This window comes from Pseudoliparis swirei, chromosome 22, assembly GCF_029220125.1.
Source record: "Pseudoliparis swirei isolate HS2019 ecotype Mariana Trench chromosome 22, NWPU_hadal_v1, whole genome shotgun sequence".
Classification (NCBI taxonomy): domain Eukaryota; kingdom Metazoa; phylum Chordata; class Actinopteri; order Perciformes; family Liparidae; genus Pseudoliparis; species Pseudoliparis swirei.
Genome location: NC_079409.1, coordinates 6,445,660 through 6,470,700, shown reverse-complemented (window position 1 = coordinate 6,470,700; position 25,041 = coordinate 6,445,660). Strand labels below are relative to the sequence as shown.

Sequence of the window (25,041 nt, the reverse complement as noted above, 5' to 3'; positions counted from 1 at the left end):
TAGACAAACGAGTGCGCGTCAGGAAAAAAGTGAGATAACACACAACATTACATTACAGCTAGAAACTCGTTTTTTTGGTCTCTCCAGAGGCGACGAAGCCCCCCCCCCTCTCCTCCTCCTCCTCCTCCTCACCATGGCTCCGTCTCACCTTGTAGTAATAGTGGAATCTCACAGTCCATAAATAACAGAGCTCTCCTGCCGGGGCCCATTATACTCTATTAACGTCTCCCTCTGGCAGGCAAAAGCTTGTCTAAGTACTTCTGCGTCTTATTTTGGTTGATGCCAAATCATTCGAACTCTTCCACCCTGTCTGGGACCTTTTACAAACTCGGCAGGACTCGTGGGTTATTGAGAGCAAATAGGTTTCAAGACAAGCTAATATTTCCTCAGAGATGACAAAACACATTTACACATTTTCCTCAGACCTTTTCTTCAGGTCAGAGGTGAGGCGAATGGACGGCAGCCAAGACTGCACACGTCTGCAGTAAACTGGCTAAATGGGAAAATGTAATTCTCGTGGAAAAATGAAGAGCTTTTCAAAGTCTTTTCGTAAAGATCTCACGTCCTAACAGATGCAGCCTAATTTGATATCTGACCCGTTCCCTCCTCCTCCTCTTCTTCTTTCACCTGCTGCATCGCTTTCTCTTTATATTCTATAACGGTTCTCGTTAACATACTCGGTTTGTGTTGTCAGGTAAATGAAAACTTGATGTCATCGTGGCTCATAAAAGCCATATATGAACCATTATTCCTGTGCCGCTTCACTGAGGCGTTGACCAATCAAAACCTCGGCAGCCCCCCAAAACCGTGTCTATAAGCCGTCGCTTCAGAAGCTGAGTTTTACACATCAATACAGAAATGCAGGACCGGTGTTTATTGATCATGTTATTTTTATTCTGTGTGTGAAACACATCAGCTTAGCGAGGAACAAAGGCCACAGAATGAGAGAGAAAGAAAGAAAACATGTATTTTTTAGATGTCGCTGGCTTAAAAGCGTGTTTCCGGAAAAAAAACCAAACTCACCTGTGGTCATCTTTGTACCAATCGAAGGAGGCTGGCGGCACTGCCATGGCTTCGCAACGCAAGATGGCGGTCTTACCCAAATGGGCCGGCATGTTTTTCATGTCTGTGATCAAGGGAGGATCTGGCAGGGAGAAAAACAAGGGAGCGGCGGGAATTCAGCAATTAGTATACGCGTGCGTTCACAGAGAAGTCGACCCGGGTCAGCACGCTGTTGCTCCCACCGGGGGAATTCATAATGATGCATCTTTAGTATTCACATGAATAATGTGTACATCCTTGGACGATAGCACTGGAGGTCCAGTGCGACTTGAGGAACACGTACAGTTGACCGTGACCCTGATCTTGCGCCGGTCGGGTGAAGCCACTCCGTTGTTGGTGATGCACTCGTAGTCCTCGGCCTGCTGCCTCTTGATCTCCGTGATGTCGAGGAACTCGCCGTCACTCACCAGCCCATCTGTTGGCGTAAGGCTGATGTCAAAGGTCGTATTCATCACATGTATCGTGTGACTCGGGCTGCTGATTTAAAAGTGACCGCTAGTTACCGAGTGACAACGAACAGAGATTTTTCAGGAGAATGGCGGAGGCAACATATACACATCAGATGTACAACGTATAAGGATATCGTGATATTCATGAGGAATGTATATGTATGTGTGAAAAGTAAATATTACTGATATCAATGTAATGAACGGCAATTTTTCTCAAACTTAATTTCACGTTGATTGCGTCTTGATATCCTGATTCACCATAAAACATGAAATCAATAAAAAAAATAATGCCACAAAAAGAATTAGAAATATGAGGACATCGACACACCCTGATGAAATATATATATATATATATATATATATATATATATCAATCTGTAAGAGGAATTAAATATATTTGAATAACTGTTGTCCCATGACCCAAGCTTAGGAGCTCAAACTGTTTTGATCATTAAAATAATTGTTCAGTTGCTGAATGTTTGTATAAATGTATAAACATGACTTGGCAGCGTTTCCTTTAATGTGTCAGGGGGGACCGTGAGCTTTTCTCCCAGGCAGCGGCCACACACCGGGGCGATGGCCTGTTCGCTACGCCGCCGTATCGAGGAGAATATTCGGCTCTCATTTGATGTTGACACACTCCCAGGTGCACCCAAACCGAATTAGTTCGTCTCGCACTCTTTTCTTTTTCCCCCTCGGAGCGAAAAAACAACCGTCTTCCGGAGGGGAGAGTCGAGGAGACGGGCTACACGTTATTGCTCCTTCATGTGAGGGAATGGATGTTGGGAGTGTTATTGGATCGACGGCAGCGGGGAGAGAAGAAGAATGAGAAGTGAGAGGGGGCCCCCCTCCCCTCCCCACCCACACAACCCCCCCCCCCCTCCTCCTCCTTGCAAGTCTGAGTAGACAGCTGTCTCATAGCCTCCAAAACCATAAGGCCCTTTTTTTCTCTTTCTCCCTCCCCTTTACCCCATTAAAGAAGTCAGACTGTGGAACACGACAAAGTATATAATCTCACCACTAACAAGGAAAAACCGGCTCTTAAATTGCCGCTCTCTTTCCCCTTTCAAAGCCCCCCTAAACATACGCACAGCCACTGTCAATCAGCGGACCTTTACTCGCCCTCACAAACACACAAATGGCGCCTGAGCGACTCCAAAAAAACACGTGCGCGCACTAAAAAAGACGCTAATCTCCGCGATTATTCCCGTCAGAGATTAGCGCGGCGGTTCTAATCGAAGATTATACTGGAGGATTATTAGTGTGGCTACTGAGCTGGAGACGATTATTTGCAGCCGCCGCGGCAGAGGGCCGGGCGGCTGGCGGCGAGCGACATGGCTGCTCGTGGTCGCCCGAGCACGTGCAGGCGGGCGCTCGCTGTTGGGCGCGATGGTATTCACTCGTTGCGTTAGCTTAATAAATTCAATCAAGCAAGCAGAGCACCCAACTTTGCCAGAGGGGGGGAAGCTGAGGCGGAATCAGAAAAGATATAATCAGACAACGAGCAGAGGAGAAATGACACACAAAGCGGTGACAGATGACTTCCAAGAAACAAAAAGGACAAATACAAAATGGAATTAAAATGAGAGCAATCGAAAGCATCACAGACACGAGGAGAGAGAGAGAGAGGGAATTTGCAAGAAGTACTGAGCCAGACGCCGAAAGAGATACACGGATATGAAAGATAGAGCAAAAAAAAGGAGAGAAACTAGTTGAGTACTTGATGTGGTTGGTTCTTTTTCATCCTCGGCAACTTTGTGTGATGTAAGATGACAGTGCGGAGCAGCCCCCTCACCCTCCCTCCCTCCCTCCCTGCCTCCCTCCCTCCCGCCCTCCTCCATCCCCTGAGATCTCTGGATGGCCATTGCACACCCGCGCTCCACTTTGGTGGGAGATCGTATCTGACTGGAGCCGGCCCCTGGCACTCCGACAATGGGCTGTAAAATACATCTCCATCAACCACTTATGGCTTTTGAAGGAGTGTGACTCCTGACCACCAGAGATAGTTGGATTGCACATGAGAGAGAGAGAGAGTGGGCAAGGAGAAAGGATCAGAGCCTCTGTCCTGCCCTACAGTGAAACTGTGCTCTTTTTTTCACTTTGAGTCTGTCTACATCATCAGGGCACTTGATTCCTCTGCTCCTCTTATCCATTTCCATTACAAAAAACACCGTCCAGGCAGAGAGGTCTGATGGTGGAACAGAGCAGGATGGACAGGCTGACTAAAGAACCTATGCTTTGGAAGATAAACAGCTGAAAGGTGTGTTAGTTGAGCTAAATGAAGCTACAGCTGAATTCAAACCAGGAAGGCCACTTATTCCCAGCGCTCCCAACGCACCTCACTTGAGTCCATAGTAGTACACTAAACTACATATTCTACATTTACATTTATTTTAAAGGAGCGTGACACCAGTATTCTTTAATATATTTACTTATGGTCAACAAATCCCATGAAAAGATCAAAACTTAATGAATCAGTCCTGCATATGTGGTGAGGCCTTAGGGGAGGGGGACATGAAAGGGACCAACAACTCTACCTGGGGCCTTGCGCCCCAAGAAATACAAGTTCACAACTCAAATATATAAATTAATTGTAAAGACACAGATTTGTTTTGACCATTATTAGGCCAGAGACGTGTTTTAGTATAATTAAAACAGGACTTTAATGATTTAAAATAATACAATTAAAAGCCCAAAACACATGCAAAAACAATTAACCATAAACAAACCACGCAAAAAACAAGTAAAATAGTAACAGCGAAAACAGTAACAGCAAAACAGATAAAATAGTAGCAGGGAAACTAGTTGGGCAACAGGTGAACCAAGAGCGAGGACAGTCCAAAAGGGCCATGGCAACAGGTGGCTTTTATATACTGCGTTCCCCACTCCACATATACAGCCTGTCTTATGCTGTGTATTAACGATTAAGTGTCAAGTCCTTTCACTCAAGTCCCAACACGATCAAATCCTAAACAAGTAAAAATGTGATTTTCACCAAATGTTAGGCCATTTTTTAGCATTTCGCATTTTTTTGTTGACCACGGCATCGTGTTTTTTCCCGTGGAGGAAACCATCTTCGTACCTCTCGGTAACGTTGGTTTCATGAATCTCTCCTGCGACTCAATTGTATGCCGTTAGATTTGTTGAAGCAGTGACGTGTCGACTTGCTGCTAATGAAGAGCGTTAGTGGTTTCAGGAAATGGAGGGACTTGAGTTTGAAAACACAGTCTTTAATCTGAGGGCTTTGCAGAATAATAGTACAAACTATATTTACTCCTGTTTTGCTAACATTTGCTCACTGCCCAAAATCATTTGTAATTTAAAAAAAGATTACGCTGTATATTTCAAACCCATTTACTCCAGATATTTGTCTTCAGATTTGTCTTCAGCATGAACACATGCGGATGCTACCCAATGAGAAGATTTATCACACTGTTTCCTTTTCATTTAATGTGATTGTTAACAAAATCAAAAATATAGAACATTGCACCTTCGACTTTAACATCCAGCACAAACACTTAAACAAAATACCCATTACATGTCTTCATTGAACATTTGTTCAGTAAAACATAAACTCGTGAGTCCTCTGTGGCAACACGTTCCTGCCTTTTTCCAATCATCTGACTTCCCCTCTCAACCTGCACACCTGCTATTCATTCTCTCATAAAGACACACCTGTCCCTAATCAACTCCTAATTAGCCTGGCTGCCGTAACCGGAGCTCAGCGTTCACGTCTCTATTCGTCACTCTCGTCAGTTTCTGGATTTTACACGCATCATTTTTTAATTAGCTAATTTGACCTTCCCTTTTCTAATACTACCAGCTCTGAAGTCGTCAAGCAAGTCTTTATGCTTCTCATATTCCTAACTCCTTAGTGAAAAGGCCACGCGTCCTTCTCCCCACCACGAGAAGCCACCATGCGGCACCGCTACTGTACGTGAGAAACCGGTCACTGTGTTCAAGTTGCGGGTCTCTGTCTCGCCTCTAAAAAGGTGTCGCACCTCCTTATCATCCACCACCGCCTGACGCACAAGCACATTTTCCACTTAACCTCCACGTACACTGTTCGCCACATCCCCCCCACACACCCTCCCTCCAGTTCCTCTATGCAGTCTCTGAGTCATGGGGACAGATGGCCGGCAGCTTCTTGCTCTTTCTCAGGCCGGCCCCGACACTTTCTCCAACGCCTCTGGTCTCCTGCAACTGATGGCTTGGTTGCACAGACTCCCACAGAATAGCAATGCAGCCCCCTATCTCTTTCACTGCAAGCTGAGGGGTTGTTGGGGAGGAGGAGGAGGGAGGATGGGGGGAGGGGAGGGGAGGCGAGATGGTGCCGGCAGCTAGAGAGGGAGGATTACTGCTGACAGAGGAGAAATGCTGCGGGGCTTGCAAGTGAGGACAACCGCTCAGTTTGCGATGTCAGTGTGTGTGTGTGTGTGTGTTCGCTGCAGGTGCGTTCTTGCATGCTATACTTGTGTCATCTATTTTTAGGTGTCTGTGATCACTGTGGGCGTGTCCCATTTTGAGTTTCTGTGTAGGTTCACACTTACTATGCAGAAAAGGACATTATACGCACAGCAGGCCGACCCAGAGACAAACGAGGGAGAGAGGAGGAGGAGGGACAGATATATTTTTTGGAGCAAGCCCCGAGCTGTCTGCAAGTACAGCGGTGCATTATAGGTTGTGCATTTATTTGCAGTTTACAGCGTGTTGAGAAGTTGTTCACACTGACCTATTTTTTTGTCATCATCGCTGTCTCTGCGCTGCAGTTGATCTGCGTTTCTGCTGCTGTCGTCAAGCTACAACTCAGCCAATACTGCTGGGTGATGAAAATGCTTTCACCAAGACTTTTGTGACACGGATGCACAAAAGAGTCCAGAACTTGAATTTCCAATAGAAAAGAAACTTTTGGGAAGGATAATCCCTTTTTCTGTAATATCTCCCTCAACCGTGAAAGTTGAAGTTCAAAAGTTCAATCTGAGACATAGCCTACTTTGGAACTTTTTTTGGCATCTCACACACAAACAATCTTCAGTATTCATATTTCATCAAAAAGGCCATGGAGGTCATGCAATATGCAATTTATTTGAGCTAAACTGAAAACTACACAAGTCAAAAGAGACACATTCTTTGCCTAAATACTGACGATCATTGTTCCATCACATTAGGAATATCGAGTCACAGTGCAATTATATATTGGGTAAAATATTCTTGCACTGCCTTTATGGTTTTAACCAGAAAGGAACACTGGGTATCGGGTTGCATGGTGGTGTGGTGGCCTTGACTCACTTCCTGTGTGGAGTTTTCTTTGTTCTCCCCAGCATGGATTACCACCCACAGTTCAAAGACATGCAATTTAGGTTAACTCTCCTCATACCTTTGGGGTCAATTTGACCCCATTCGATGTTTAACGTCTCTAAAAAAATTATTGACATCATTTTGTTTGCTTCAAATTTCATGACTTTTCCTAATTTATTGGGGACAACTGGAAAAACCTAAAATTCACATGATGATATGTTTTCACTGTCCTGTACACAACTTGTACGCATCGGTGTTCTTTGGGGTCAATTTGACCCCGGGCTGTTTTTCACTGTGTAAAACAGATAAAAAATATCAACTTTTTTATTAATTTAAAGGCTATTTAGGTAATCAACAAACAAACATAAAGTACCTGACACTTAAACTTGGGAAAAATATTAATTCTAATAATATCCTGTAGGTTTTAATTGCTGGGGTCAAATTCACCGCAAGGGTCAAAGATGTCAGTACATTTGAAGGTAACAGGAGAGTTAATTAATGATTCCAAATTGAATATAGGTGTGAATGTGAGCATGGCTGGTTATCTGTCTCAGTGTCAGCCCTGCGATACTCTGGGGCGTGTACCCCGCCTTCGCCCCAACGCCGGCTGGGATCGGCTCCAGCGCGCCCGCCGATGCCTGAATAGGATAAGCGGTTACAGATAATGAATGGACGGATGCCTGGATGGAGGGATGGCGCACTCGGGAGATCTCCACCAGGTGTGTCTGCAACGACCACTGCTGTTGTCAATCAACGTCGTATTGAATGAATACAACCCGCGACACACAATACAACATACGCTCTCGTCCTAATATGAAGATGTCTGTGCAGGCGTGCGTCTCAGTTCCGTCTCTCGGGCGTAATTATGCAATTGTGTCGGCTTCGAGTCGTTTTTTTCTCTCCAACAATCGCATGTAAACACGAGGCAGGCTTTAGCTCAGTGGGGTAAGAGGGCCGTCCTGCAACCGCAGGGTTGTGGGTTCGATCCCCGCTCTCCCCATTAGTTGCAAGTCGAAGTGTCCTTGAGCAAGGCACTGAACCCCCAGTTGCTTCCCGGGCGCTTCACCGCAGCCCACTGCTCCTTAATAACTAAGGATGGGTTAAATGCAGAGAACTAATTTCCCCTTGGGGATTAATAAAAGTGTATATTCTAATGGAAAGGCCTGGAATAACAGTCGGCGGCGCTGAAGTCAAGTGTGTGTACGTGTGTGTGTTTGTGTGTTTGTGTATGTTACAGTGAGCTGTTCGGGAAAAACACAGTAACACGTAGGACACTGAGTGCCAGGGCGACACAAACAGTCTGCCGAGACGCTTTATCAAAGACGGGAAACACAACAAAAAAGGCGTGAGGAGCAGGGGACAGAAGAGAAGAAAAGAAACTGCAGGATGATTCTTGTTTATGCTTTTATAGATGTTAATTCCTTCAGGCAAGTAGTGGTCTTCATTGCGTCCATGGGGTGAAGGCATGGTGACTGAGAGAGTCAATATTCTGATGTGGTGCAGTATACTCTGTAAATGTTTTTTTCAAGTGTTTTAAAAAATACATTAAAAGAGTTAAAGGTAGGTTGATCTGGTTGTGGATGTTTTCTTTGACTGAGGTATGTGCACCTGTGTGAACTGGGTTATGATGACTTGAGTCTTAGTTTTGGTTTTATTCATGCTGTGATAAAAAAAAAATCTTTTTTTTAAATTTTTTATATTGTCTGTCACTGTTTTATGTTGTATTGTCTGAAACTTTGTGTAATGTGCTACTGCTGCTGTCTGGGCCAGGACACTCGTGTAAAGGAGATTTTTTTTTAAATCTCTGAGGCATTTCCTGGTTAAATAAATGTAAAATAAAAGTAAATGAGTGCCCAGACTATGACAATATAGCAGGATGCAGGATTGGCTGTGGACAGACAGAAACGCACACACACTCACTCAAACCGCCATTCTCTTCATCGTCTGACAGAGACAAAGAGAATAAAACCTCTAAAGGCCATGTCTTGGTTATTTTCCATTTGTGGAGGAAAAAGGGAGAAACAGAGAAAAGGGAAACAAATGCAGCGCTGATGAAATCTAATGGATTTAACGTCAACTATAAAGTCCTGCATCCTGACCATTTCTGATTCCACACAATGCCGGATGCTAATAACAGCCTATTTAAAGTGTCCGTTAGCGTAAGGTCGGCATCGTGACGCCGGATCACAGGGCGGCTGAAGACGGATGCTGATGATTCCAGGTGGCGCGGTGGGGGTAATTACGTATAATGTGTGGTTATTTGGGAGAAAACATTGAGACGTAGGGAGAATAAAAGGAGTATGAATTTAAGATGGCGGACAGACTTTAACAGCTGGGTTTAAGAGTGATGACACAGGTATGTGGGATAAAGACTCGGACATGAACTGAATGCTAATAAGCCTGGAGGAAGAAAATGGAGGGGGGGGGGAATAAAGACAATAAAAGAGGTTTGGGATGAATGTGGAGTCGGGGAGATAAAAGGTGGAGCTGTGAACAAGAGATCTGTGGATCTGGTGACAGGCAGGCAACAAGGGAGGGGGGGGGGGGCTTACATTTCTGGTCTTTCCAGGTGACGGTGGGCTCAGGGCGGCCCACTGCCAGGCAGTAGAGGTTCACATTCTCGCCTTCGTTCACCGACACGTTTTTTGAGACGTTGACGATTCTGGCCGGCACTGAAAAACAAGATTATGCCATAAAAATAAAAAAAAGACCTCAAAATCTCATTTTTTTTCTCTACTTTATAAATTATTGATGAGGTACGGCCTGAGTTTATTAAGGTGCTTAAGGTATGATGCAAATCCGAGCGCCTAAGACAGAGAGGCAATCAGCTGATTAATGATCCGTGCTTACTGAACTGTGCAACAATGTGCGTCTGCTTAAAATGCTCTGAATTCTAAATGGGTGCAAATGGCAATTCTCCTTCTTCTGACATCTAATCCGTTTTAAAGAAAAGAAGAAAAAAAACTCATAGAAGTGGTTGTTATAATTTAAAGTTTCGAGGTGAATGGCCACTCCTGGATACCATTTTGCCCCAAACTCAGAAAAGGTTGGCGCGCTATGCATGTATTTAGTTTGATAACAAGATGGCCCCTTGAATTTAAATGGCCCATTATCATTGCTTTTAATGAGCTTGGCCCTGAGATTGCTTTTCTTTTTTTTAAAGACATCTACCGAGGATCCCATTTGTCTCTATCTTTGCCGGAGTTGAATACTTGCAGCGATAAAGCCCAGATTGGAGTGGCGGTGAAGCCGCTCCCGCTTGATGCACTGACTTGAGGGTGTAATTATTTCGTGGGATATCAAGCTCGGGCCGAGATTGCAGACGACTCGGAATTAGGTATATATTGGTCATCCGTGCGAAGCTTTGCAGCCTGCAGACAAGAGTTGTTTGTTTGCTTGGCTGCAGTACGGGAAGTCTGTCAGTAAGCAGCTGACATCGTCTCTGCCGCCTGTGAGCCAGACCCCAGTGTTTCCACGCCAGCAGAATGTACCTCAATATATCCTGATCCAACATGTATCGGTTTCATCCCATCGGTGGTGTATTAATGACATTTACTCAACGCACTATCCTCAAGAGGAATACAAATTGACAGATAGGGGGGGGGGGGATCGGGTCTGAGATCCATCCTCTGGGCACTTCTGCTCCAATACATCATGCCACTCAGGATCAGTCAGCCTCTCACTCACTTAGTTGCTGACTTGACGACTTGATGCCCCAGTCGTGGTGCACTGTCAGTTATTAAGTCCCCCCCCCTCTCCCCCATCCCTCCCCCTCCTGTGTACCACATCTCCTTCACACGCATCCGCATCCATCTGATCTGCTTCACTCTCTGCTTATGAAGAGAAGCAACCCTACACATGGAGAAAAAAAACAAATGGGCTCGGCCTTCATATTGAAACTGACGTTCTGTCACCTGCTCGGCTCGTTTCTTTAAATCCGCACGCGTACGTAAGGCAACCGAAGCTTTCAAAGCATCAGCAAGTAATGTCGGTTTGATATATTAAAGTTCGTTTGAATCACTTGTTAAAACCCATTTTTTTACAACGGCTTTTAACCCTCCTGTTACCTTTAGGGTCAATTTGACCCCATTTAATGTTTAATGTCGGTGTTCTTTCGGGTCAATTTGACCCCAGGCTGTTTTTCATTGTGTCAAACATATAAGAAATATCAACTTTTTTATTTATTTAAAGGGCTATTTAGGTAGTCAACAAACAAACATATAGTACCTCACACTTAAACTTGGAAAACAATATTAATTCTAATAATTTTCTGGAGGTTTTAATTGCTGGGGTCAAATTGACACAGAGGGTAAAATATGTCAGTAAATATAAAGGTAACAGGAGGGTTAAACATTGAATGGGGTCAAATTGACCCAAAGGTAACAGGAGGGTTAAGTGATGTCGTCCTTTTATGCAGTTGTTTGGTTCCCCTGATTTAGTTTGTCTGTTTGTTATTTTTTACTTTATTTTTATTTTTTATTTTGAAATTTGTATCTTAATATTCTATTTTTTTTGCCTTGATTCTCTGTAGAGCACGTTGCAAACTTTGTTTTTAAAAGGTGCTATACAAATAAAGTTATTATTATTATAAGCATCAATTCTAAGCATTTTATTCTCAACCATGATATCAAAAAAACATTATCTGGCTTGTTTTCCTCCATTATAAATGTAACCTTGATTGAACAGAAAAGGGACCGTGGTAAATCTTAATTGCTTCCCTTGATGTACAACCTCAATCGTAGACAGCACGACGCTCGGATGAATGATAAAATGCACAATTAAGCCATTTCGTTTGTAACCGAGGTGGCTCCCTGTGACATCCACGCGCACATTGCTACTTTTATTTCACGACGGATTCCCGCCGGGCCTCGAACTCGCCGGTTCACCTTGGACGACGAGGTAGACGTGGGCGATGCGCGGCTTGTTATTGGCCTGGAAGCTGCAGGTGTAGGGCCCCTCGTCGGTGATCTGCACCTCGTCGATGTGGATGGAGAAGTCGCTGTTGTTGCTGTTGGCCAGCGTCACGCGCTTGTCCAGCGACCACTTGTCCGTCCCCGTGAACAGAATGTTGGAGCGGTTCAGCCAGGCCTTGTGGGTCACCTCCTCGTCGATCCGACATCTGAGTGGGAGACACGAGTATAGGGTTGATCCTAAGCTGAGAGGTGTTTTTTTTTTATCATCACATACAGATGTCAAAATGAGTCTTTTTTACTCAAAGGGTTTGACGTCGTTTCCCCCAAAGCATACTCTCTCTTTTGGTGGTTTTATAAGCCGAAAAACATGCTCGTCTAAAGGTGTTGAAACATGGAAATGCAGAGACTGCAAAGGTCACAGCACATGATTCACTTCCTTATCGCCTCATCAAACCCCTCGTGCACTCAAGAGTCTCGCGTTCATTATGTCTCTCCACTCATTTATTCAAATGTCTCCTTTTATTTGCCACTTCATCATTAGTGCCCTTTTCACCGAGAGGCTACAGACAAACCTCTGAGGTAACATCGCACTGCTGACCAGCCGTTACTCCTGTTACGCCGGTGGAGAGAAAAATGGGTCAAATCATAAAACATACGGCGGAGGTCATTTATAGGAAATCCAAGAGGTCGGAGAGCAAAGCGCTGCATGAGGAGCGGTTGTCAACATGTGTGGGAGAATAAGGGAGGATATGAGTGAGGGTGTTGATTAAAAGCGTAGTGAATCCCAAAAGGATGTGGCAACGCTTCACAATCGGAACCGAGGTCCAAAAGGTGTGACTTCAATTCTTGGCTTGGCCACTAGATGTCCTTCCCCGGCTTGGACTCGCCACCAGGCCTCTTGTCCTATAAGTGATGTGACCTGGATAAATATCAAGGTCGAGGTCGAATCTTCGATCACCTGCCAAGTCAGCGGCGGTGACACCACGGCGCAGGTTAGCCGGGAAGTCTCTAACAACCCGACTCCGAGGCACCGGGCCCGATGTCCGGGGGGACGAACGACGTGATTGACGGGTTTTCGGGAAAAAAAAGGCGGAATAGAAGAAGAAAATACTGGTATGTTGATTTCAGTTTTGTGGCCGGTTAATTAAAAATAGAGACGATACAGTAAGAAAGATCATTATCTGTGTACACTATCAATCTATTTTTAAAATGAATCACTTCTGCACTGATGATGTTGCCACAGGACCGTACACCCAGAGGAAATGAGCACCATAATAGCATCAAATGCTCCCCGTCCTAATGTGCCGCATCAAAGCCAACACAGCGGCACCGTCTCAAGCGGAACGCAAGTATTTGTGCCACTTGGGCAAAAGTGATTTTACATGAAAATGGATATTATTTATGCAGCTGTTTAGTCTGCTGATTGTCAGCTCCCGACCCTCCATGGCAGACGAACACTTGCGCACATCTGATGACAAAATGTACACAAATCACACCACGACCGAGGAGGAGGCCTTGAAGTCCGTTCTGTACCGCCGCAGGTACAGTTTTCTAGTTTAGTTTATTTGATCAGCAAAATATACAAAAATCAGAATTCAGCAAAAGAAGAAAGTGGCTGACCGAAAGGGTCGAGGCTGAAGCTATCAAGCTTTTAAGAGCCGTAACTTATAATTTCACGGAAAAACTTATTTCAGAGAACCATATACATATACCTATATGTATACATAAACATATATACATATACACACATGTACATACATGTAAATATATATACACATACATACATATTCACACACACATATATACATATACACACACACATACATAAATACACACACATACATATTTACATAAAACAATAAACAAAACAAAAAACTTGTCCCCATTAACCGTTACTTATGATGCTTCATCAATGCTGATACGTCTGTACTTCTCCAGAGTCATGTCTTTAAATTTTTTCTTGAATATCACCAGATTTTTATTTTCTTTGATGTCATCAGTTAAAATATTCCACTAAAGCGGTACTTCAACACAGGAGACCTCGAGAACACTTATACGGCCTGAGGGATCGGGCGATGGTCAGCAACCAAGGAAAACTCAAGAAAGAAACACAGGTTCATTTTATTTTTGACGTTAAACTCATCTTTGTGCTTTTTTAAAATGTGAGTTACTGGATAATGTCACTACTTTGAAAAAGTATTCAAATACAACACGTGCTGAGGGACTATATCGGCCTTTGCTTAAAGTGGTCAAGTGTCGACTCAAGTCACATAAAGGAGCCACATGGCGGCACAGCTTTTGTTTTCACAGTGAATTGTCGGAAAAAGGTTGGAAAGGGCTGGTGTACGAGAACTGAAGGGGGATTAGCACGAGCGAATGAAAAGGGGTTGAATGTGCTCGTGCTCAGCTTTCCAGATGCCAGACTGGAGAGGAATCCATGGTGACACTGAAATCACATATTCTTTAAACCCAGTTGTGTTCAGTTCAGAATTTCTGCTGTTTTTAAACCAGATAGATGATATAGATTTGATTCCTGTGTAAGTAGATGCTCTTCAAGCTCCACGCCTTGATAACATTGCCGATCGGCATTCATGGTTGTTTACTTCCCAACTTTAAGAGAGAGACTTGTTGGCGTTGACAAATATTGACAGACCTGTAACATGTTTGACTTTGGTGCGAGGCGCAAGAGAAAACTAAACTAAAAGAAGAAATTTGCTCAGAATCGAATGAATGTCGGCTTAAATGTGATGAAAGTAATGTTGACTGGGATATATATTTGTTTTTCTTCGTTTTTGTCTCGCTGCTGAATGCACTGCCAAGCCTGGTCACATCCACACGACAGGGGCGTGTGTGTGTGTGTGTGTGTGTGTGTGTGGGGGGGGGGGGAGTCAGCTTTATTTCTGCTTGGTTGGAAGCCGTAAAAAGCTGTGATTTCTACTTTATCACTCGGTCAGTCGGGTGTGGTCGGACGCGTCGGAGCTCCGCCCACCGAGCTGACCTGTGCATCGGTATCGTGACATTCGGTAAAAGGTGACTGCAGGCAGACGGGACGAATCCAACGACACTCATTCAATTAGCTATGGGACACACAGCGTTGAAAAAAATGGCACAATTTGTGGTGCCTAATTGTAGTTTACAGAAAATTTGGCAATTAAATCAGCATGAAAAAGGGGGGGGGGAGAGAAACACAAACACATTTTTCATGTAATTAGGAGGTGCAGGTGTCGTTACCTCAAAGTGACTCTTTCTCCTTCCAACACGGTGATGTTGTCCGGCAGGTGTCCGAACTCTCCTCCCTGCACACTGGAAACTGCAGAGGGGAGAAAAAAAGAAACGAGAGAAGCGGACCGGTGAGCATCCAATCACGGCACCAGACGCCCGGCGTTCATCAATCTCAGGTCAGGGGCTTGAGAAATCGACTACCCTCAACCCAATCGGGTTGGGGATGTGCTGCTCTGTATCTTGAAGGGAAAGTAATAAATATACTAAACAAAAGAGTCACGACGTCTGCACTGACCCCCGTACTTGAATAATGATTTGGTTTTACCCTGCGTTCTGGTGGGATGCTCGCTCATTGAACAGCGCTGATAATGAGCCAAGGGAAGAGGATTCACGCGGAGCTGCCGGAGCGTGAAATGAAAGGACAGCAACAGTAACAGAAGGGATGCTCATCCTGCCTACCAAATACACACACACACACACACACACTTGAGAACAGAGGCACATGCTTACACTTACTGAGTGCCATTAGTTGGGAGATTCAAACTTGGCATCTGTGAGACGTGTTTGTCACATAGGTGGGGAAAACACATTAAAGGAGTTTTAAGTCATTTTTTTTGGTGAACTTCCTTGGACTGAAAAACAACGATAACCAAAGACCTCCGACGCTGGCAGGGATATTGTGCGACACCCGGTGCCTGTGCGTGGAGACTCTGCCAAACCCCGGCGTGACAGCAGATACCTCGGCTCGTGTCTTCCCTCCATCTCAAACGATCTCTTTCTCCCCGTGCCTGCAAAATGACCTCAATATCTCCAGTGGGCCTTTGCTGTGTTCTAGCCTTGAGGTTTAATAAAGGGTGACTTTATGAAAGGAAGCCGGTGTGCGGTAAGGAGCTGAGCAGCACCTCAAGGTTTGTTAAATAACCGCACAAGGACATGTTAAGCATGCCGATTAGGGAACCGGGGGAAGAGACGTGACCCAAAGTGAAGGCAATGCAGCACCACGAGCACGTGGGCTTTGAATTAAAAAGTGGAATCATGGTTTGATTACAAAGAATAATTAGAGAGGCTTCAGAAACACGACGCGTAGCCGAAAGTCTAGAAAACTTCCCGTAAATGATAATTAATCATCTTCTTTTTTTTTTGGTTTAAATAAAGACGAATTATGCATTTTCTCTGCGTGTTTGTGAATGCAATCCTGTTTGGCATATCTATGTGAATATTTGACGGTAAATATAAGCTACATTGTGTATTCATATATTCATGTGTTGTGTGTGCACCGGTGCATGGTGTTGCTCAGCAGTTACAGTCGCTGTCTGCTGCTCATTTGGGCGTTTTGTTTGCTGACACGCCGGTGGAAAACACGAAAGGAGGACAAACTACCGACGCCTTCGAAAGAAAAGCGGCCCAGAAAATCTCCCGCTAAAAGCCGTAAAAGCCGTAATCACATCTCTGAAAACTTTGGGGGAGGGGCATAGCACATTGGCCATTGTGTCCAATGTTGAAAAACGGTCGCTTCCTGTCTTGGACTCAGACGGTGCTCAGCTCAAGTGCTCAGCTGTTCCCTTCCAAGTGCTCTGTACTCGACACACGAGAATGTATTTAGGTTAATTCAATTCAGTTCCAGGGGCTCGGGGCTGGGGTGTGACACGCCGTCACAAACGCACACTACCACAAATCTTTCGCGAACCGCAGACACACTCGCGTCGGAAAAAAAAAGGCGCTCCCCGCCAATCACATAACGCATGTATGTCACCAGCGGGACGCAGGCGAGACGCACACCTCCTGATTGAATGAATGACGGATGCTGCAAACAACGCCGCGAAGGTTACAAACCAGCGGGGAGCAATTCCCCGTTTCCCTACTCGATTCCCATTCTCACAGCTCCGTTTGGCACCTTGGCGTTCTCAAAGCCGCGTCACCCCGCCTCCACATCCAGACGCACTCGTCGACCCGTCAGGCGAGAGGGGGAGGGGGGGTCTCGTCGGAGTTCACCGTGACAACGATGGGAGCGAACATCCAGGAGACGGACGCACGCAGATGCTTCTCGCGTTCACTCTTCCTGCTTTATGCACACTGTCAGCTTTTCTTTTTTTTAGCCCCTCACTCACTCTGAATGCTCGGCGTGCGGGAAAAGCTTTGACCTCGGCACAGATTAAGACTGTAATGGATATCAACAGCTGGTGGAGGACAAATCAGGACCAGCGTCTGTATATGAGAGACGGGAGACCTTCATTCATGGCATTCATCCTCCTCCTTTTTCAAATTCGGAGAACAAAGCATTGTGAAATATATCAACATTTGCTTGACAGATACTACGACTTTGTTGTGGTTCATCTAGAAAATATAAAACAGACCACAACGCAAGGCATCAGGAGAAATGTGGACCGGCGTTATCCTGCCTGCAGATCATAGTAAGGGTGAAACAATCATAAAAACATGCACCAACAAATTCCCATTTGGTGTTTTATGATTGCTGTGGCTCCACTCTTGAATTGCTCTTGAGAATCAAAGATAATCAAAATACTTAAAACCCCAAAAATGTATGTGCAAAACAATATATCACTTTTTTTTACAGCTAGCAGACTGTTGCCTTGAGCAAGATGCCAAAGTATGTTTTCTGCTATTTTGACCTCAATAATATGACACTTCCTTATAACTATTAATAATCATATGATGCATTCACTAATATAATACACCTGTTTTCAACCTCTGTCCAGCCCAACATGCAGGAGTGCAAGACTTTTTTCATGTGAAGAGTATTGCTCATTGGAAATTCTGTTGTTCAAAATTGGCCACAGCAATCAAATGTAAATACTATAATGGTTATTGCTTCCACAGCCAAATGAATACAAAGTGTGCATCTGCAGCACCTCATGAATAGGACAGTGGGAGTGTTTGGTGTAAACATCATCTGGCTGAATGACAGCATGTGTCGCGAATCCTTTGATGTAATCCACATGATTTATCCCCCTTTTTCAGGAAATGAATTTAAATGTCGCCGTCCAAACACAGCCGGACATGATCAAACGGAACAATAATGAGTCCGGAGTGCATCCAGCAACGGGCTGTCGGACCACCACAAACACAACCGTCAGACATCTCCACCAAGTCCTCGGCTACTTTGGGCTTTATTGATCCCCATCCTCAAATGCAGCTTTTTTTTAGTCTGCGCTCCCCTCCCGGGGCTCAGCATGCCGGCTGATGAACTGCCCCCACCCGGAGGACTCAGGAGTCTGGCCCATTGACACTCTGGAGAAACGAGGGCGTGCTGCCTGCCAACGGGGAGGCTTAAACCACCGACTACCCCGCGGAAACACAAACACAATGTGAATTCCCAAAGAAGGCTTTTTGTCTTCGATGCTTTAGTACCCTACTTTACTGAGACAAACATTTCTTTGTTTCACAAAGAGACAAATCCTGAGCCTATATATATATAAAAACACACACACAAGTAAGCAGAGTATGAACAGAGAAATGAGAAATAACCGTGTTGGTGGTGAATCCTGCAGCGGCCCCCTGGTGATGGTGAGAACTCGGGCATATGACATTTCCCTACTCACTGTTGGCTACAGCAGATACAGTGAGCCATGGCTACCCGAATCTCTTGTCCTTGCTATGACCTGCTGTTTTGGCACTCAAAAGGAAGCCCCGTCTCCATACCATACAGGCACAGACAGAGACACACACACACACACTTGCCCACTCCTCCTCCCCACCGCCATCTGCCTGATGGATCGTGGAGGTCTCCATCGTGGAATATGCCTACTATGAACTATTCATACACTCTGTCATATTCATTGAATGTATTTTAACTCTAAATCTGTCCTTCTGTACACATGACATCTATTGCATCTGTCCATCCTGGAGAGGGATCCTCCTCTGTTGCTCTCCTGCAGGTTTCTTCCCTTTTTTTCCCCCTGAAGGGTTATTTGGGAGTTTTTCCTGGTCAGATGTGAGGTTTTGGGGCAGGGATGTCTATGTGTACAGATTGTAAAGCACTCCGAGACAAATTTGTAATTTGTGAAATTGGGCTATACAAATAAACTGAATTGAATTGTATTCTGTCCAAATGACCCCCCCTGCAGCCTTTGTCCGCACACAGCCTTGAGCCTCGGGGCTAGATTTGTCTGGCATTTTAAAGAGAATACAACTTGATGGCGATGCCTGAGGGATCACGCTCAGGAAGACACTGTGCTAGCAGACCGTTGCCTTACAGGTACTGGAGCTGTTTTGTCAATCAGTGCAGCTGTTTTACTGCAAACACAGAAATCAGTTTTACTCATCTGTGGATAACACTTTATCTCTGACTGGCCCGCGGGTAGACGTTCATACAACTCTCTCCACATGCGGTTCAGTGGTTCAGTGGTTCAGTCTCCGTGCTCTCCTGCATTGAGTCTTTTGCAGCACTGCAAGGCTGCATGCTGCGTACCCACGAGACGGCTATCCTCTTGACTTTTCTCACGTGCCTGTTTGTAATTGCACCGATGAGCAGAGCTCTATCGTGCCGTCCAACTTTCGCCCGCGCAGTCGTCGCAAGGCCACCTTTTGTACTGTTCATCTGTTTCGCATTGCCCTCGCAGATCAAATGCACTCCGAAAGCCCAACGGCGCTTCCGAAAGCGGGATCGCCGTCGAGACGGATCACGGCGGAGGACGTAATGACGCCCGGGACAATAATCCGTTTTTCGCGGAGGCTGCCGTGGCGTTTTGAAATTGAAAAGGAGAAGGAGCGAGGCGCGGCACGAGGTCGGAAGGGAGAGGTGGAAAGAAAACACAAAGCCGGGGTGAGGTGAGGTCCTGAGGAATATGAAAAGGAAGAGGACGTTGCGGAGCAGCCGCAGCGAGGGGTTGTCGACGGCCGTAGTAGCGGCAGCAGCGGGAGGTGATAATGGCACTATTGGCGTTAATAGTAGCCGAGACAGCGGGAGCGGGGAAGTGGCATCTGTATTAAGTGGGGAGGAAAGTGCGAGGACACAGTCGGTAACGCTGGTGCATCGAGCAAAGCAGAAAGGGAAGACGCACCCGCATAATTAACACCGGCATGCTGCAGCCAATTAAATATTTACACGGGCACTTCCCTCCGACACCTTGATGATGAACAGAGGTAGCCAAAGGGTTATCGGATGCTAGGCGCCTGGGGCAGGAGACGAGGGGTCTGGGGCGGCGGTGGTGGTGGGGGGGATTAAACATTAACCGGCACAGATATCGGCCCTTTCTCTTCCTCGTCTGATCCCATTAACTCTGGACGGCACCGAATCCAAAGCTCACGTCCAGCTCTCTGGAGCCTCATCTTCCCCGCCGTCCTCTCCACGACTCATTCAGCCCCCCTCTCTACGCTGTCGATGAAAATCCCCGACTCCCCTGCTGGCTCCTTCCACCTGTCAGCGGCGGGACGAGCGAGGAGTGAGAAACCACCTGGGCGCCGCCGCGCTCTCGCATCCAGCGCAACAAGATGGATACGCGGGTCGCCGGCTTTGGTGGAAGCAAAATGAATGTCAGCAGGATGCCACTTGACAGGAATCTGAGAAATGTCAGAGAAGTCACGGCGGATGAAGTGTTTTGAATCCGTCGGGCGAAGTCATTTCTCCAACCTCTCAGACCGCAGATGTGTTTATTTTTATTTTTTTCTTCCCCCCCCGGTTGAAGGAATGTGGTGGGATGACTGAAAGGAGCGTTTACGTGATCTGTGGCTCTGGCGAGCTCACGCTGACGCGTCGGGAGGATCGATTGCTCACGTTGCTGCTCGGCTCTCAAGGTCGTACGTAGATCTATCGCGGGTCTCATCGGCCCCCATTTACCAACCATTCTGACACGCATGCTAACGCAGCCAGAGCTCAGCAGCATGTCAGAACCATCAGCAGTTACAGAAAAGCATCACTCTGGTGACTCGGCCGATACCAAAGACGTGACATCTGCCCCCCCCTTTCTTTTTATAGTTTTTATACTACACATGCTGAATCCACAATTCCGCCTGTTAGGGATGGGCATCGAGAACTTCCCTATAGCCTCGATCTTTATATTCCTCTGCTCGTTTTACCTCTGGGGTTTTAGCACTTTAACCTTTCTGCTAGAACTTTTTTCAGGCAGCAGCAAGCAAAAGCTGGCGAAGGATGGCAGCAGTTTGGCAACAAGGCTGCGACTTCTAAGTACACAAACCCACTTGTAGTGTGTCAAAATAACCTAAATCAAAATCACGCCACAAAAGAACTGAATAGAAAGATTTGAACACAGCGTTGGATGAACACACAGAATGTTAATGGATGTTCGCATATGCGCATGCATGCTGCATGGCCTTCATCTCTCAGCTTAACGGTAAACCCCTCAACTGTCCATCCACCACTGTGTGTGTGTGAGTTGATTTTACTGTTGTTGTCGATGATCGCTTTATTGCCTTATCTTCGTGAACATCTATTATCTGTCCATTGTGCATGATCCACTTCACGTTGCGTTTATTTAAAGTTTTTGAATGAAATGTGTTTGGCAGTACCGATATTATTTAACGTGTGTTATCAGCAGCATCGCGTTAGCATGTTGTTAATTTATTATTAAGAAATATCGATTTTTTATTATTATATTATTTAGATATTAGCTAATTTATTCAATCACCATCTCTTATCTGTAGGAAGCTACAGAATCTTCCAGTGTTTGCTCCCTCCTTTCTTGGCTTGGCTGTCAGCTCAGCAAATCAGCTGTTAATTTTGTTTTATGCCATTTTTTTTGTTGTTTCATACATATTTAATATGTAATAAATCCCATTGCCATCCCTGATGAGGTTCAGAGTCAGTGATGAGGTTCAGAGTCAGCTGCCTGTCTGGGTGTCAGGCCAGGTCTGAGCAGCTGGACGCCCTCACACTCTCATGTCTTGTGTTCATCATCCCATTGGAGAGAAGAGAGAGTTCTCCTTCCACTGAACCACCACTGCTGAGTCCTGCGTATCCTCCCGGAGAAAGCAGAAAGCGCTTATTTTTGCACACAAAATTGTTTTGATGATGATACGATGGTTGTTGCACACTTGGTATTTACCTGCTAGTTTTTTTTTTTTTCAGCTCATTCATATACCCTTTTAAAAAAAGGAAGGACCAAAAATTTCTAGGAATGTTGTTAAATTAAACAGAATAAATTTTATTTAAGTTATAAGTTTATTTTTAAGTTCAAAGAGTAATATGATATAAATGTTTTTGGGATTTAAAAAAAGTAAAGTGTATGTATACATACTGTGTGTGCAGCATTATATAAAAGAAAAAAAAATGAAATAAACCCGTTTGTGCTCTTTTTTTTTTTTGCCCAAAAAAAATCGATAAGAGAATCGATAAGGAATCGAATCGATAAGCAGGAATCGATAAGGTATCGGAATCGTTAAAATCTTATCAATTCTCATCCCTACCGCCTGTGGTCGCTCTGGCCGTCCCTCTGCTCCCTCTCTCCCACTCTCTAATCCCTCTTCACACATCAATCAATAGAGCACTGCAGAGTGCACGGAGCCATACAGTACTCAATGCAGCAGTTGTACAACTTCAATGGGCAGCCACAGATCTTTACCACTGAATCAAGCGTGGCTGGGGAAAAAAGGCTGAGCGTGCTAAAACCGGGGACGAGCCCCACTCCGCTTTCTTTTACCCCCCATTTTCCTTGGACGGCGGCCTAAACCCCTTAGCACTCTCCGAATCAATACAGTAGTTAAACTGTAACTTCCTTTCCCAGTGACTACTTACACACGTCGGCCTTACATAAGGCCCTGCAGACCGCCCTAAATACACCCTATGCACTGGTAATTTGACAGATTTGCGGGCGAGTGCTGTCACTGTACGAGCAGGGAACCTTTAAATACTGATTCACCCACAAGTAGCTCTGCAGCTGGCGTCCTCGGACAATAACGCACATCTTCGGCAAACAGATTGTAAGCTAACTTCGGCGATGCTGACTTCACGTATCAATATCTACTTTTTAATGTTGTCTTGGAGAAAAAGCAATGTGCGGATTATGGAGGGTCGCCATTGAATGATACTTTATAGCGTGAAACACGTTAAACTGTGAAAGCCTTAACGACAACATGTTGGGAGGTCTCTGCATGGAAAAAGATTCAAATACATATTTGTTACTTGCAATTGTAAGATTGTCTTTTGAAAAATATGACTCTGTCCAGTTAAATTAATCAGAAATGTGAATACAGACGCATCGTGTTGTTTCTGCTTTTGTCAATGGGTGGCGCTGTTGCAAATTGTAACAGTTTAGCTCCACACCTTCCTTTTATTACCTTCGCATTGAAAATGCGGAAGGTTATGTTTTGATCGCCGTGTATTTATTTATTTATTTGTATGCGTGTTATTCGCATAACTCAAAAAGTATTAAACCGAATCGCATGAAATGTGGTGGGATGATTGGTTATTATCCGGGGACCATTTGATTCGATTTTGGGATCGATCGGGTCAAAGGTCAAGGTCATGAAAAAGGTCAAAATCTTCTTTTTATCCAATTGGCATGCAACTAATGCCAAAATGTTCATAATTCAATGCCCAATCTTGTGATATGCGAAGGTATGCGCTCTACCGAGTGCCCGTTCTCGTTATTAGTTGTTTTCATCCTGTCTCTAACTATCATGTCATTCCAGATCCTGCTTCCCATCTCGTCAGTCCAACTCCCCTCACCTGCCTCTGATCACCTCGTTAGTCCCTCATTCCCTTCACCTGGTCCACATGCCCATCTCACCTGTTGCCCATTCCCTCATTAGTCCCTCACTATTTAGCTCCCTCACTTCCACTTGTCCTCTGCCAGATTGTCTTGTGTTTTTGTGCCAAGTTCTCCAGCGTTATTAGAGTATATTCCTGATCTGCCTGTTCTGACCCCACCTGCCTGCCATGACCTCTGATTCTCTGCCCTGCCCCTTTTTGGACTTGCTTGCTTCTTGGACTGATCTCCTGGTTTTGACCCAGCCTGTTTTCAACTAAAGACATTCATCTTTGTTACTCCTGTCTGAGTCGTGCTTTTGGGTCCACTCTAATAGCACCGTGACGCAATGCAAATGTTTTGTCGTTTTGGAAGAACCTAACTTCGTATAACATGAAAAGCAGTGTATGACATTAACCTGATTCAACATCACGGTGACACAAAATAAATATGGACTGCTGGCCGTGACTGAATTGTGACAGTAAAAAGATTTACAGCGACACACAAGTAGTTGTGAGGGACCTTAGTGGAAATGATATTTGCCTCGTTGATGTGTGTGAGAAAATGTATAGAACGTGTATATGTATAAATGTAGTTGATTGTCTTGGCTTGCAGACATGAAATCGTGTCGGCCTTTATTGCTTATTGAGTGTAAGAGTTCAGTAATACTGGAGCACTACGAGCTCCAGTGGATAGAAAGGCTGAAATGTCTGTCAGTTTCATATTCATGTTTATTGTACTGGAAATTATGTCTAAAGATACTCTTGAGGGTTCTTAAAAAATATTGTGACATCGAAGATTATGATTATATGCAGTATTTCCTCTTAAATGCTTTTTGTGAATCCTTGAGGTCTAACAAATGTGTTTTTAAATTTCCTTCCACAAAGATGTTTTGAAACTTGCCCATTATTTAGATATGCGTCTGCATGCCGGCAATTTTCTCCCCAGCCTATTACGTCTCAATCGAACATTTCTTGTTGCCAAACCGACACCGACCGCTAAATAGCGTTAAATAATTGGCTTGGAGTGTGTGTTGGGTTTGTGTGCGTGTGCACTAGAAAACAACACAGCAGGCACCTGCTCTTCAAATCATGTCTCCGTATTGCCACGCCCAATTACACGTCCTGTTTCGGTTCAAATATAGTTGTCAACATGGACTGTGTCACACTTTTCACTGCGTCTCTTGACTTTCTGACAGAAAAGGCCTGAACCAATTTATCCCGTGTCCAAAGAAAGCCCGAAAGACGGCCTTAAAAAAAGAGACAGGAATATAACACATAATGGCAAAAAGTGTTGTTTTTTCACGTTTGTTTTTGTTTTTTGGACAAGTGTGGCCGCCTGATCACCACCAAATCAAATGTCAATTAAATAAATAAATAAACAAGACGCATGCAGTCGATCAGTATTCATTGGACTTTTATTGGACGTCATCAT

At 44.9% G+C, this 25,041-nt stretch overlaps 1 protein-coding gene across 1 annotated transcript in view; it reads right to left on the bottom strand.

Moving 5' to 3' along the window:
- The window catches only part of iglon5 (IgLON family member 5), a 104,256-nt gene that overhangs the window by 4,800 nt on the left and 74,415 nt on the right, over positions 1-25,041 (bottom strand). The window contains exons 2-6 of the mRNA XM_056444951.1: positions 14,954-15,032; positions 11,696-11,928; positions 9,362-9,481; positions 1,346-1,477; positions 1,024-1,144 (exon numbers count right to left, since the gene is read on the bottom strand). Coding sequence (XP_056300926.1) covers positions 1,024-1,144; positions 1,346-1,477; positions 9,362-9,481; positions 11,696-11,928; positions 14,954-15,032 — 685 coding nt within the window. The remainder of the gene's footprint in view (positions 1-1,023; positions 1,145-1,345; positions 1,478-9,361; positions 9,482-11,695; positions 11,929-14,953; positions 15,033-25,041) is intronic.